At 34.5% G+C, this 14,385-nt stretch overlaps 1 protein-coding gene across 1 annotated transcript; it reads left to right on the top strand.

Moving 5' to 3' along the window:
• Positions 1 to 2,361: 2,361 nt before the first annotated feature.
• LOC129946135 (peptidyl-prolyl cis-trans isomerase-like) lies at positions 2,362 to 6,946 on the top strand. Its single transcript, XM_056056188.1, has 2 exons — positions 2,362 to 2,596; positions 6,040 to 6,946. The coding sequence occupies exons 1-2, from the start codon at positions 2,363 to 2,365 to the stop codon at positions 6,463 to 6,465; spliced, it is 660 nt and encodes a 219-aa protein (XP_055912163.1). The 5' UTR covers position 2,362; the 3' UTR covers positions 6,466 to 6,946.
• Positions 6,947 to 14,385: the final 7,439 nt, after the last annotated feature.

The raw sequence follows: 14,385 nt of genomic DNA, 5'->3' as shown, positions 1-14,385 counted from the left end.
GTGAATTCTATTAAATAAGACTGTTAATCTTTTGTAGATCAACTTCGGAAATGGACATGATTCCTTGTTGGTTGATATTTTTTTGTTTGAATGTTTTGTTCTGTTGACGTTTGGCTTAATTTTCTTTTTTGGTCAGTCATGTGATTTAGCTAACAGCGTTAAGGATTTGTTTTAAAGCTTAAACTATTTATTTTACCTGAATATTTGACACTTTTCTTAGATGAACTTATAAAAGAACTGAAATTTAAGAATTACGTGATTTAATTATTATTTTGAATTTAAAAATTCGCAGGAGCGGTATGAAAATTGAACCAATCACTTTCACAATAGTGTTGGCAATCAAAGGTGAAGCAAGAATCCTTAAAAGAAGTTTAATGCATTGCATATGTTTCGAAATAGTTGTTTAATTTATTTACACGCAAGTTCTATAGCGGTTGGTGTTAGCGACACTGACCGACGATACAATAGGTTGGCATCACATTTTCTCATGGCACCACCAACTCCACCTGACAACAATCAACGAACACACCCGCCGTGAATCCTCTAGAACGTAGAACGAGACTTTGGCCGCCAGAATGTATCTGAATCCCGTAGAGAAAGCAACTATAATTTTTAAAGTACTTTTGGAACCAAAAAATTAACTAATTTCATTTATTTATGTTTTATCTGTTATTTAATTCGTTCATTAAATTTATTTCGATCGGATACATTCTCCTCAATAGTTGGTATTAAGGAGGCAGATATTGCTATCTGTGAAGTCCGGAACATTTTTTGAATTGATATTTACTGCGTTACCTTTTAATTAGATTAAAATTATTTACTGAGAGATCGTAAAACACACAAAGAGAAAAAAAGATTGATTGAAATTCATTTTCCTGAACAGCTGACAGCTTTTATGTTCAAAAGTTTCACTGATTTGTGTTCCAATTTTACACAATTCCAATGACAGATTTCTGACAAAAAAAATTAATGGTGGATTTTAGACGCCAGTTATAGCTATCATTGGAAAATTGGAATTTTTTTCACAGGTCTTTTATAGCTATCCTTAAAAACGTCTGTCATTGAAAAAAATGTCCTGATTAAAATCCACTGACAAATTTTTACTGACAGAAATCTGTCATTGGAATTTGTGAAATCGGAACCCAAATCAGTGGAACGATTCGTTTCACTTTGAGCATAAAAGTATGAGCTGTTCAGGAAAATGAATTTCTATCCGGAAAAAAGAAAAATACATTTTAAGAGACGAATAAATGCTCAGCTACACTTTTTTTCTCAAAAAAAATTTTTTGTGTGATTTCCAATCAACAAGTATATAATTTTTATTGCTAATTAAAGGGCAACACTGTCGAATATTGATTCAAACATTTTTCAGGATTGATTTCTTTGATAGCTATAACTGGCGCCTTAGTCATGGAATTTTGTTCAATGATGCCAAAACAATCCAATAATTGGTTTTAATAATGAAAACAAAGCTTTGAGGCATTTTCTTTTTTAGTTCAGAGCAGAGCCTGAACTGTCAAACAAAAAATTGTGTTTTTTACCTCTAAGCGTTCAGAGCTTCAAATGAGCTTAAACACAAGCATTGGCAGATGAAATTAAAAAAAAAAACAATTGAAATGGCTCAAATAAATAATCGGGCTGGTGCAGAAGGTAAGTTTAAATATAAAACAACAAATAAATATATTTTTTTATTTCAGGAGGCTTGAAATATCAGAAATATTACTGTTCTCTTAATTTCATTAGTAAAACAAATCGAATGCTTGTTTGATTATAATTAGTTTTTCCATTTTAATTAAAGCATTGAATTATATTCCTGTTTCTGAAGAAAATGACAAATAAATTGAAATGTCAAATAGTGACAGCTTAAGTGTCATGTGAGTTTCAAAAATAATTCTGAACGCTCAGAACACGCTTTGTTCAGCGTATGTTCAGAGCATGCTCCATATGCTCGGACTCTGTCCAGAGCTCTATTCTGAATTAAAAAAGAAAACCGCCCATCATTTTCTCCCGAACGACTTTTCAAAAACTTGTCCCAATTCCGTCAATTTTCAACACGTTTCACAATCTTAATAGATTTATGAAGTATACTTTTTGGTCGAAATTTTGAATTTTTACCCTGTTATTAAACAGGGCTAATATTTTGCTAATACCCCAATACAAACATTTCAACAAAACTATTCTACAAAATGTCTGCACATCCGGATTTGTTTAAACTTTGAAGCTATTCCAGGGCTGTCATGCGCCAATTCGTATAAATTATCCCATTTCATTTCAATTCAACTCTCCAAAATTCTAAACATTCTACTGGAATCTGGAACACGTGAGAACCAGAACCAGTCACACTACGCCATCAAAATTTTCCATGTGCACAAACATGGCCTTCTTGGGACGTGCAGCTTTTTGCCGGTCATTTGTACAACCGCAGTCACAATCGCGCTCGTTCGCCATTTTAACTCAAAATCCGAATCTAGTTTCGATTCAGTCAGCGTTCGGTTTGTTGTGTCTTCGCCAATTCTCAAGTAAAAAAATGGGTTTACCTCGTGTGTTTTTCGATATGACTGCTGATAATCAGCCCGTTGGTCGCATCGTAATGGAAGTAAGTAATATTTTTAATGTAAAAATTTAAAAGCAATTTCTTTCATTTACAATTACGTAAAGCTGAAGTTTAAAAAGTTCTAGAACTCCATTACAAATTTTCCTTCTAATCTTTTCTTGACTTGAGGGGGCATGTATATGCATATGAATGTATTGAATATGTATATACATATAATATGTATATACTACACATATAAAGATTTGCTATCGAACGGTGGTATACCTATGTAGCTCTGTCGAAAATTTTTAGGTGACAAATATTTTTTGCATCTAGTTTTTTGGTTCCAAGTTTTTTAATTGACTTTGCTGAAATTAATCTTCAATTTTTTCTTCATGTTTCTAAAATGAATGAGAAGAAAAAAAATAGCTTGGGAGCAAGCGGAATTCTTGGATGCCTTCCATTTTCACACAATGACCGACCGGTTTTTTTTTCTTCATGGCATTAAAAGGCCTTTGTGTGAGTTTTTCTTTTTCTGTGTGCTATAGCAAATTCTTTACAAAAGGAACCAGAAACACTTGGAGCACGCCCTAGAGTCTGGAAGGTTCCTTAAATGCTTATTCTTCATTCATAGATCATGGAATTTTTTCTCAGGATTCTTCTATTTGAAGCTTTGACCTTGACTTGATAAAAAAAGTTCTAAACCTATACTGAGACGTCATTTTAGCTTTTTGTTTGTAAAGAAATAAAGTTAATTATCAACCATTGTCTTTAGAAAATCTTGTGACTATTTTTCTTAAGTAAATTCGATAGATTTCCATTACCCTCTTTCCTCATGTTTTTTTTTTTTTAAGATGAAAAACTGGAAAGGATAGCGCGCTGTATACCTATTGCTTGATTTCTAATCTAGCTTTTGAGATATAATTTTTGCATTAATCGCTTTATTTTAAACCTGCGTGACAGATTATTTTTTTTGTTCAAAATAATTATAATTTGCACTGTGTAAATGTAAAATGACTCAATCGCAATGGCATGTATATTGGGGCTTGGGGGAGTGGACTGCCAAACTTTAGGTGACGTGGATTGGATTTGAAATTGGTGTACTTATCTATTCAGTTTTTATTTTGAATATTTATTTAAGAAGGAAATGTTCATCTTTAGCAAGTGAAAATTTGTATTCAGTTGTTTTCATTGGTAGGTACTTATCTACTTAAGTACAAAAGTAAAAATCAATGCCTGGTTTGTAGTGTATCTGTCAAAAAATTGACTACTATTTTAAAATTCCATTAGACCAAAGAACTGATTTGAAAAAATCAATTCTTGTATCTAAGTTCTCCAGGTGGATTCACCACTCCCTATGCCTACCAAAACTAATACAAACGAGTAGTTTCTTCCAATTTTAAAGAAGTGATGCGGAAAATAAGGAAGAAATTGCACTTTAAATTCGTTGAATTTAAAATATTTAATATTTTGGATTTTAACTCTCTCTCTATTTCTTAATTGCATTCAAAAAATTGAAAAATCCTTGTTATAAAATAAAATGCCCTCTTTGATAGTTTCTTTCAAATTCCTTTTAACACATTCCATCCTTTTGTAAGAAAAATCGATTTTTTCCCTCGCTAAACGATATTCGACCAGATTTTTGATTATTCGGTGACCTGACAAGTTGTTTTTTGATAATTTGGTTCGTTCTATATCATCTCAAAGACAGTTTGTTGTTCGCATTGAATGGTTCGTGTTGGTTTGGGGAACAAATACATAAATATGAAAATCTATGTTGAATTCTATACCTACTATGACATCTTAACTTAACCAAAATTGGATAATTTTGTATATCAATGCTTAATCAAGTTTAACAATAGTAGGTTATATACCTTACAATAACATTTACCAGCATAATCCTCCTACCTTTCTCAGGTAATACTGATGCTGAATTTAAAAAAAGTGCATTACAAATTCAAGCAAATAAACTAAATAAGAAAGGAAATGACGAGGTTAATAATAACGAGAACTATTTCTCTTTTCTCTCTCGTTTTAACTATAAGTATAAGCCCAGTACGGCAGCACTCAGCGTAGCACGTGTATGCATAAAACATCCCTTTTTTATATACTATTACACTGGGGCAAAAAGTTCTTATTTTGAATACTTAGCTGGATATTAAAACATTTCTATAGGTATAAGCATTTTCATTATATTTAGAATTCACCTACTACAGAAGAATTCCAAATAGCATACCTATAGAATTGTAGACTTTGCACAGATATGATTGCAAATAAACTCATTACCATCACAAATTTAATTATTTCTTCAAATTTGCAATACAGACACAATTACTTTGCTCTACCAAATAATCAAAATTAAATGATTGCACTTCCTTTATGAAATAATACTTATTAAACCTAATTTAAAAAAAGGACTAGGATTGCCCCAAAATTGTTTGATTTGCTAATGCAGGTATTTTAGTCGTTTTGTTCAGATGTATTATATATGTTCTGACATCTGGCCTGGAAATTGATATAGGTACAGTTTGTATAATCAACACAGCTCGAAAAACGTCTAAACACGACTTTATGTGTAAGATTTTACGTTTCTAATAGCTAATTGTGCAAATTGTATACCTACCTATACTTAAACATACTGTGCCTAGGTCTTTTTTTGGAACAAAAGTCGTTGGTTCACTTTTTCGTAGCATGTTAAAACTTAATATGTAGGCATAAGTCATTTCATTAATCTTAACTCCCATACATCGTATTATAACTGTAGTTCTATTATATTTCTATCATAAAACAACTACTATTTGTTTTAGTTAGAAACAAATTTTCTATTACAGTGCCTCGGTTTATCCTGACGAAATATTTGTCTTTCCTTGAAAGTTTCATAAAAGTTTCTAGGTAGGTACATACCTCTTTTTATCAACAGCAAAGAAAACACTAACGGCTACTTCATAATCTATTTTATAGTTTTCAAACTAAGTGTGTGTCGATATCTTTTTTATTTGAGTATGATTAAAAATGTATGCAAATTCAATACAAATAGTAGGTATACGTTTTAAACGATGGGGTCATCGATTATTTGGTCATTTCGTTAAACAGGCTTGCATGACTCAATTTCAATTTGCAACTATTATATGTGTAGGTTGGTAGATAGGTATACAGATATTTTTTTATATCGCCTTCATTAATATGATACATAGAACAATCAAAGTAAAAAGAAAATGTTTAATAGCTGTGGTATGACCTTGGGCAGTCAAATTAAATCACCCGCTATGGATAGTTTCGTGTGTAATATCTGTTCCTAATAATGCCGCATTTGCCTGTTTGCCATTTACGATGGTTGCTTTTGTATCACGTTAATCAAGACCAATCATATGTGGTGACAACCAAACAATAAAGCTTTAAAACCTAATTCAGCCATTTAATGATTACCTCTAGCTAGGATCTGATATTTAGTATTTCAACAACCATTTTACTTTTGCTAATTGATTTTTTACATTTTTTTTTTCTAGCTGCGTTCCGACGTTGTACCAAAGACCGCTGAGAATTTCCGTGCACTTTGTACACATGAAAAGGGATTCGGATTCAAGAACTCAACATTCCACCGTGTCATCCCCAATTTCATGTGCCAAGGAGGTGATTTCACCAATCACAATGGTACCGGAGGCAAGTCCATCTATGGCAACAAGTTCAACGATGAAAACTTCGCCTTGAAGCACACTGAACCTGGTTGTTTGTCCATGGCCAATGCTGGTCCCAACACCAACGGATCGCAATTCTTCGTGACCACCGTTAAAACAGCGTGGTTGGATGACCGTCACGTTGTTTTTGGCAAAGTTGTTGAGGGTATGGATGTTGTTAAGAAGATTGAGGGCTATGGTAGCCAATCTGGCAAAACAAGCAAGAAAATTGTCGTCGCCGATTGTGGTCAACTTTAAGAAAGCCCAGTCGCAAGCGTAGTTTATTCCCAATACATAAAAACATAAAAAAAAAAACGTTTAAAACCCTAAAAACAACAACTACACACAAAAGCAGATATATACAATTGATGAAATTAAAAAAAAATATGATAAAAGAAGAACACTTTTAAAGTATAAGTAACAGCAGTTAAGAAGTTTAACATTTAAAAAATTTAATAAATTTAATTAACTAAACAGGCTATTGTATTTTTTTTAATAGGTATTCGAGTTCTTTTAATTATTTACTTAACTCTGAGAGAAACTTAAATCTTACTAGAAACTCCCTCCTTAACATGAGTAACGTTCTAATAATACCTACAACATTAGCAAATAATTTGCTTTTGTCTCCTTAAGTTGTGGACTGTAGAAATATTTTGTACTTTTGATTGAAACTTGTATTTTTTTCTTCATATGAATGATTGTGAAAGAAGGTTATGAATAAAGAAGATTGAATAAAATATTCTTTGTTATTTTTACTATTTTTGATGTAATGGTAAGATTTGAGTTACAAGTTGGTAAGCTCTTGGTTCAAAAAATTAAATAGCTTTTGGGGATTCTGGTGTCTTTCAGAAGAAATACGACATTTTAGGAGATGTAGAGAAGTCCCCTTCTATTGTAATCTGACAAAGCTAACATTGGGAAACAGAAGAGCGTCAGGAAGCTGACTTCCAATGACCATTTCCTGTTTATTTCATAACATTTACTTCCGGCTATTATGTATATGTATATATTATTTATATGTACATAGAAATCATCATTGTTAAATTCTTCTTAAAAATTCCTTACTTGTGCTGTTTAAAAAGGACAATGAAATATGTTGGTAAAGTACAAAATCAAAGAAAAAAAGAGTTGACTTGATTTTTAGAACTGAGTCATTAGAATGTTAAAAGCTGACCGGCCTCTGTTCCGAAAGCGGATTGAAATTTATTACTTTTAAAATGACAATTTAAAACATGCCAAATGTTTTTCGAATTTCAAAAGCTTTCTACAATGTTTAATGTGATAACGAAATTAATTGTGTGGGTCTATTATTATTTATTTTGTATGTATTTATTTAAAGTTATTTTTTTAAAGCCTTAATTAAAATAACATTTTAAGCACATTTAATAAAAGGGATACAAATAAAAGCACGCAAAACAAAAGCAATTCGAGGTTTTGGTCGACTGTATGTGCTTCCATACCGGTTAAACTTACAGCTAAATGCAATATGAAAAAACATTTGAGTTACGTATAACAACACCTTTTAGGTTTTGTTTTAGTAACAAATGGACTGAATAGTTTCTAATAAAAGGTTATTTTTTAAGTTTTTTGTATTTCTTATTTTAAATAAAATGTACGTACCTACCTACAAACATACCTGCTTGTCTTTATAATAATAATATAGTAAGTTATTTATTAAAATACAACTGTACTTTAAAAACATTTATATATTATTTTGGTCTGCAGACATCTGCCATGCCTATGGAATAATCGTGTCGTATTTAATGTTGATAGCCTAGTTTTAAAACGTCTGGAAAGACAGTTGACCTTAAAGGAGCAACGAATTAACCTTGTATTGCAAATAAGACATACAAAAAGGTGTCCTGCCAAAGGCGAAAGTTCTATGCAAAACTTAAATAATAAACAATAATAATTTTGAACCTTTACCAACGATAAAATGTTGCCTTTTATAGCACATTTCCATAATATTTGATTTTTTTCTTTTGAATTCACTCTTTATTGCTTTCAGTTTCCATCCAAAAAAACATATAATCGATTAAGATTTGTTATAAGAACAATATATGTATCTATAAATTGTTTCATTAAAAATACAATTTTTTTACTGACTGAAAAGTTTATTTTGTTACGGTTTCTTGATTTGACAGGTCTCTTAAGAAATAGTTCGATACTCGAACAAACTAATCTGAAAAATGAGAAACGTATTCAGTACTATTTTTTCTGTTTCAAATGTCTTGCAGAGTTAGAATTGAATGAGAATTAGATACTGCCTCACGCCTCAAGGTGCATAAAATGTATACGTATTTATATTTAAATTTATTTTTATTGAGTAACAAGCACAATTCAACCTGAATTAATTTCGACTGTGTGGCAAATTGTGTTTATACCTTAAAGGAAATGAATGTACCCATTTTCATATGGACCTGTGTAATTTAATGTGAACAATATAGTTTAGAACGGAATTCACCATTGGATATATATTGGAATAGTACTATCATGAAGAGGAACGCTCGGATTGACATCTTTTGGTGAAATTCCTAAAGTCATTTTATATATTTCAAATAATATATATTCAAATGTACAATGAATTCACTAAGAGAAGGGGTTTTAAGTGCATTGCACATGCCACGCGGTTAGTTGATGCGATTTTTTCTTGAAAACAATGCATAGAAGAAATATTATTTAGATTTTTTTTTTATATGAATTTAATCAGCACATTTATTAACGGAAATAATTTTAAATACCTTGTATAAGGGGATTAGGACGAGATTTTATTGAATTTGATTTGATTGATTTTTACAAGAGCCAAAAATAAATCTGAATGTTAAACAAGAAATGGATCTCATTCCTGAAGACGATTTTTCAATCAAAATGAGGATCATTTGTATGGATTTCAAGTCTTTTTATTCAAAAAACGGCGTGTAATGTCGTTTGTGGAATGCCTTATTCCAAAGATCGACAGTCAATCAAGAAAACCTTGTTTAATCAACACCATTCAAATTACTGACTTTTTCCAAAAGCTCCAATTTGAACACCAGTTTTACTTTTGCAGCCGAGAAGGTGTTTCAACAGCTAAAAGTGTTCTAACTATGATTGGAAAACATTCCCCACTTTGGTACGGAATTTCAAACATTTAAAAGCGTGTATGTATGTAAAATATTCCAAAATAGCTAGATCTTTAAAATAGAATATATTTTGCCTATTTATAAATGATACCCTTTTTCTCCATCGTTTGCATACATTTTTTCTATTATTTCCTTAAATTGTTGTTAACAAATTTCGTTCAAAATGGCCCGATGACGATGGCCATTGACTGTATCGGCCAAACCTTCCTCATTTTCGAAGAGAAACGGCCAAATTATGCCTCTGGACCGAAATCCGCAACAAACAGTGACTCGTTTTGGGTGTATCGTGCGGGTTTTCTGTGCCACAGATGCTACAATTTTGCTTGCTTACATACCCGCCAAGATCAAAATGAGCTTCATCTCAAAAGATGATTTTTTTATTGCAAAATCGGCATGTTCTCTAAGTCGATCGCAGGCAATATTTCCGAGCGTTGTTCAAGCGTATACACAACCATATTCGTCCAAGAAGTGCGATGGGATGGACCGGGCAAACGCAAACTAAAAGACTACGATGTATATTACGACGACTACTACCGTGAACAAAGACATCCTCTTTGGGTGTGGATTTGTTGTTGGAACTAGACTCAGGCAAAAAGTCTTGAGTTTAAACAGTGTGAGCGCATCAAAACAAATTCGCCAACATAAGCCTCATATGCGCGCATGCCCCAACTGAGGAGAAAGATGAATATACCAAAGACATATTCTTCGAGTTCTTGACATATGAGCAGTGCCCTGGCTATGACATTAAAATTGTCTTAGGAGATTTTAATGCCAAGCTAGGAAGAGAAGACATCTTTGGTGGCATAATCGGGAGATACAGACTGCACGACACCACCTTCGACAACGGATTCAGGCTGAGACGTTCTGGTAGCTAGTACGCAGTTCACACATCTCAATATCCACAAGGGGACATGGAAATCTCCTGATCAAACAACCGTCAACCAGATTGACCACATTGCGATCGAAGCACGACACTTCTCCAGTATACAGGATATCCGAACATTCCGAGGGGCCAACATTGACTCGGACCATTACCTCGTTGTAGCCAATTTACGGCTACGGATATTACGATCCAAGCCAAAACAAGGACGTACTGTGAGAAGATTCGACGTTAGACGGCTACAATCGCAAGAGACTGCCATGTCCTAATAACCTCTTAAGGTGCCCTATGCTGCCTGCATTACCTAAGCATTGAAAACTAGTGGCAACATTGCCTTTGCAGCCATCCGACATGCCGCCTCGGAAGTGCTAGGTTTCACACGGCCACCACAGCGAAACCCCTGGTTTGACGACGAATGCCGGCAAGCGCACGCAGCGAAACAGCCGACATAAAAAACGGCGCTGCACAAAAGGACCAGAGCTGCTCGCGAGCTCTACGAGCAGAAGAGGAAAGATGAAAAAAAAAAAAGCATGAGAAGCACGCGATCGAGAAGATAGAGGGATGTCAAAACAGGAATGAGGTTCGCAAATTTTGCGTATATAAGATCCTCTCTGCCGTATTATGTGAACGTCTGAAGCCGTTCGTCAACAACCTGATTGGTCCTTATCAGTGTGGCATCAGACCAGGAAAGTCCACTATCGCCGCGTATGACAGTATCCATAGGGAAGAGCTCTACAGAGCAATGTCTAGTTTTGGCATCCCTGTCAAACTTATCCGTTTGTGCAGAATGACGATGGAGAATGCACGCTGCTCTATCAAGGTCGGAAAAGATCTTACAGATGCATTTGATGTCAAAAAAGGTTTTAGACAAGTCGATGCACTGTCATGCGACTTCTTCAACATCGTTCTGGAAAGAATTGTGCAAAACTCAACCGCCAACATTAGAGGCACAATCTTCCAAAGGTCCATCCACTTACTCGGATACGCAGGTGATATTGACATAATTGGAAGATCAAAGCGTGATGTCAGTATAGCGTTGCGACGGAAGCGAAGAAGATGTGTTGACCACTAAGTCAATGAGGGCAAGACCAAGTATATGCTGTCATCAAAAAAGGACACTGAACGACGACGTTTTGGACAAAACCATGGACAGCTATAACTTTGAGGTAGTTAAGGACTTTGTATATCTGGGCACCGCTATTAATACAGACAACGACACCAGCGCTGAAATCAAACGAAGAATAACTCTTGCAAATCGCTGCTTCTTTGGACTTAGAAGGCAATTGAGGTGTAAAGTCCTCTCTCGAGCATCTAAAATCACCATCTATGACACTCATCATTCAGGTTCTCTTTTATGGCTCTGAAGGCTGGACCCTGACAAAGAAAGATGAGAGCGTCTTAGGATAGATGGAGAATGGAGAAGAAGATATAACGACGAACTGTACGGGCTGTACAGCGACACTGACCTAGTTAGCAGAATTAAAATCCAACAGCTTAGATGGCTAGGTCATGTAGAGCGAAGGGACATCACGCTCCAGCCCGGAAGGTCTTCGAATCCAATCCCGAGGGACGGCGCAGTAGAAGAAGACCGCTACTCAGGTGGCACGCCCAGGTGGGAGAGGACCTCAACTAACTTGGCGTGCGAAACTGGAGTCAGCTAGTTAGGGACCGAGCTGGCTGGATACGCATGTTGGTTGAGGCCCAGGTCCAGGTAAGTAAGAGGAAAAATCACACGCATACTTAAATGAGTTTATGAGGCTGATTTCCGGTTTAGCTTGTAGGCAAACTAAGATGTCTACAGAGGACTTATATCTTTTATATAGAGTGTTTTTGTAAAGTATATTCCTCTTTCTTCCTTTTCTAGATCGTTCTTAGATTGTTTCTTCTATTTCTCGCTCATTCTCAACTCTCCACTCCACATATAGTCTACCGGAAGTTCTGATGGCTGAGTTTAGCTGATTTTTCTATGATCAGTTACCTTGATCTGTGTTCCACTTAAAATGAAACAAAAATTAAATTTAGCGAACGAAGATGAGGAGCATACAAATTAAATATAAACGTACAGATGTAAAAAGAATATGAACTATGAGTGTAAAGCCACCTTGAGGAAGGTGCTATAAGACTGACCAGCCTTAAAATTATGGCTAGGGGAATAAAAGACACACAATCATTTGGACTTATCGTCTCCAATTTATCAGCGCCTTTACGAATTCAATGGTCGCATTCACAAAGCTAGTGGCTACGTACATAGTCAAGGGATTCTGATTGGCTAAATCTAACTAAAAAAGTAGTTAAATTTCCCCTCCGACGTAATGTAAAAAATTGGAAGTTGAAAAGCAAATTTGGGGTTTTTACATGGAAATGTTAATTTTTGTTTTGTTTATTTTGATGTACATACATAAAAGTAGGATGGTTGAAAGCGAAAACTCTCATTTTTTTTTAAACGATAAAAAAGCTTCAACGTTTTTGGAAAACAAAGGTTCTGTAATACTTAGAAAATTGAAATTTTAGTCAAATAAGTTTTGTTTTGCCAAGTTTTTAAACTGAACATAAAAGTCGGAAAATTAGTGTTTCCCAAAATGTTCACTTGGATGCATAACTGTTGAAACAAACAAGTTTCACGAACAAAGTTTTAAGACGTTACGATCACTGACTTATATATAGGTTCTTTTTACTTCACTCTAATCAGTCTTTGGTGTTGTTTACCCGCATATTGTCTATATGCATAATCAAAAAATTATACACCGTTTTTTTTGGGACACGATATTTTCACTTCATAAGTAAGTAAATAAATAAATTGGGTGGTGCAATAGTCCGTTGAGAACTAGGGCCTAGTGACTTACTACTCTCAACCATTCCTGTGTACGAGTAATGTTGTCAGTAATGGAGGGGACCTACAGTTTATATACCGAATCCGAGCGGCTAATTTGAGAAAGCACTTTTCATGACAAGATTTGTTCTTGGAGAATTTGTCAATTCCTCGCAAGAGTCAGTACCTGTGAAAAGACTAGGTGGCATAGGCAGGGATCGAAACCAAGACCTCTGGCATGACAGTCCAACGCACTATGCCACGGGTACTACTTCATAAGTAATTAATCTCAATAAAATCACGTTATATTAACAGAAGTTTAACAATGAAACTGACAGTTTCCACTTTTTTTTCAAAAATATTATGGGGATATTTTTAAATTCTAAAATATTTCAACTTTTAATTTTAAACAAGGAAGCTAAAAAACAGATTAGTCAATACAAAGAAATGTGAACTTGCGTTCTAACTCTAGAGATCGGAATTTCAAAGCGATTTCTTTTCTGTGATGGCTTTGTATATAAAATCTATAGTATTACTATATGGAGCTGTTTTTATTAACGTTCGCTGTACCAATAGTTAATGTCGCCGTAACCACTACATAGGTGCCCATAAAAACCCATGATGCGGTACTACAGGTTTTATATACAAAGACAGGTTTTATATACAAAGCTGATTTCTGATTTGAGAAATTGTAATTCTTCAAACTTGTCCTTAAGTTTTTTTAGCTTAATTAAGGTGGCGCTACAATCTCGGTCAGACCTGGTCCTCAACCAACATACGAATCCAGCCAACTTGGTCCCTAGCTTGGTTGACAATGTATTTTCTCCTCCACTCTCTGTCTATGCAGACGGGACATCAATCACCCCAAGAATTGTTTTCTCGAAGCATCCTAAGATGCTCTAATCTTTCTTTGAAAGGGTCCAGGCTGGTGTCGTTGTAAGAGCTTTCCATGATGATGTTTTATCCAAGACGTCATCGTTCAATGTTCTTTTTTGATGACAGAATATTGACCACTCATTGACCACTAAACCCATTTTATCCGCTTTCGTCGCAATGCTCAAGATAGCTGACACGACGCTTTGATCATCCAATTATGTGAATATCATTGGCGTATTCTAGTAACCGGATGTATTGCGCAAACTATGCTGAAATTCCACTCATTATCATCATGCTTTTTTCCGACCATATTTTGCAGATGAGTCAGCTCCAGAAGCCTTACTTCAGTTAACATATAGCTATCTTCACTTCGTCGAGGTCGGGTAGGCGGAATTGTTTATCTGAGTCGCATATTCGATTCGTCATCGTTATATAATTTGAAGAAGTGGTGTTTCCATATTCTCAACATAGACTGCGGTTCTCCTACAATG

This window comes from Eupeodes corollae, chromosome 2 (assembly GCF_945859685.1).
Source record: "Eupeodes corollae chromosome 2, idEupCoro1.1, whole genome shotgun sequence".
Lineage (NCBI taxonomy): Eukaryota > Metazoa > Arthropoda > Insecta > Diptera > Syrphidae > Eupeodes > Eupeodes corollae.
This window is presented reverse-complemented; position numbering and strand designations above follow the sequence as displayed.

Excerpts from the sequence above, each read along its gene's own strand:
- LOC129946135 (XM_056056188.1), top strand. The coding sequence starts at position 2,363 with ATGTGCACAAACATGGCCTTCTTGGGACGTGCAGCTTTTTGCCGGTCA. Across the intron at positions 2,597-6,039 it reads TTGGTCGCATCGTAATGGAA|CTGCGTTCCGACGTTGTACC; the intron begins GTAAGTAATATT and ends TTTTTTTTCTAG.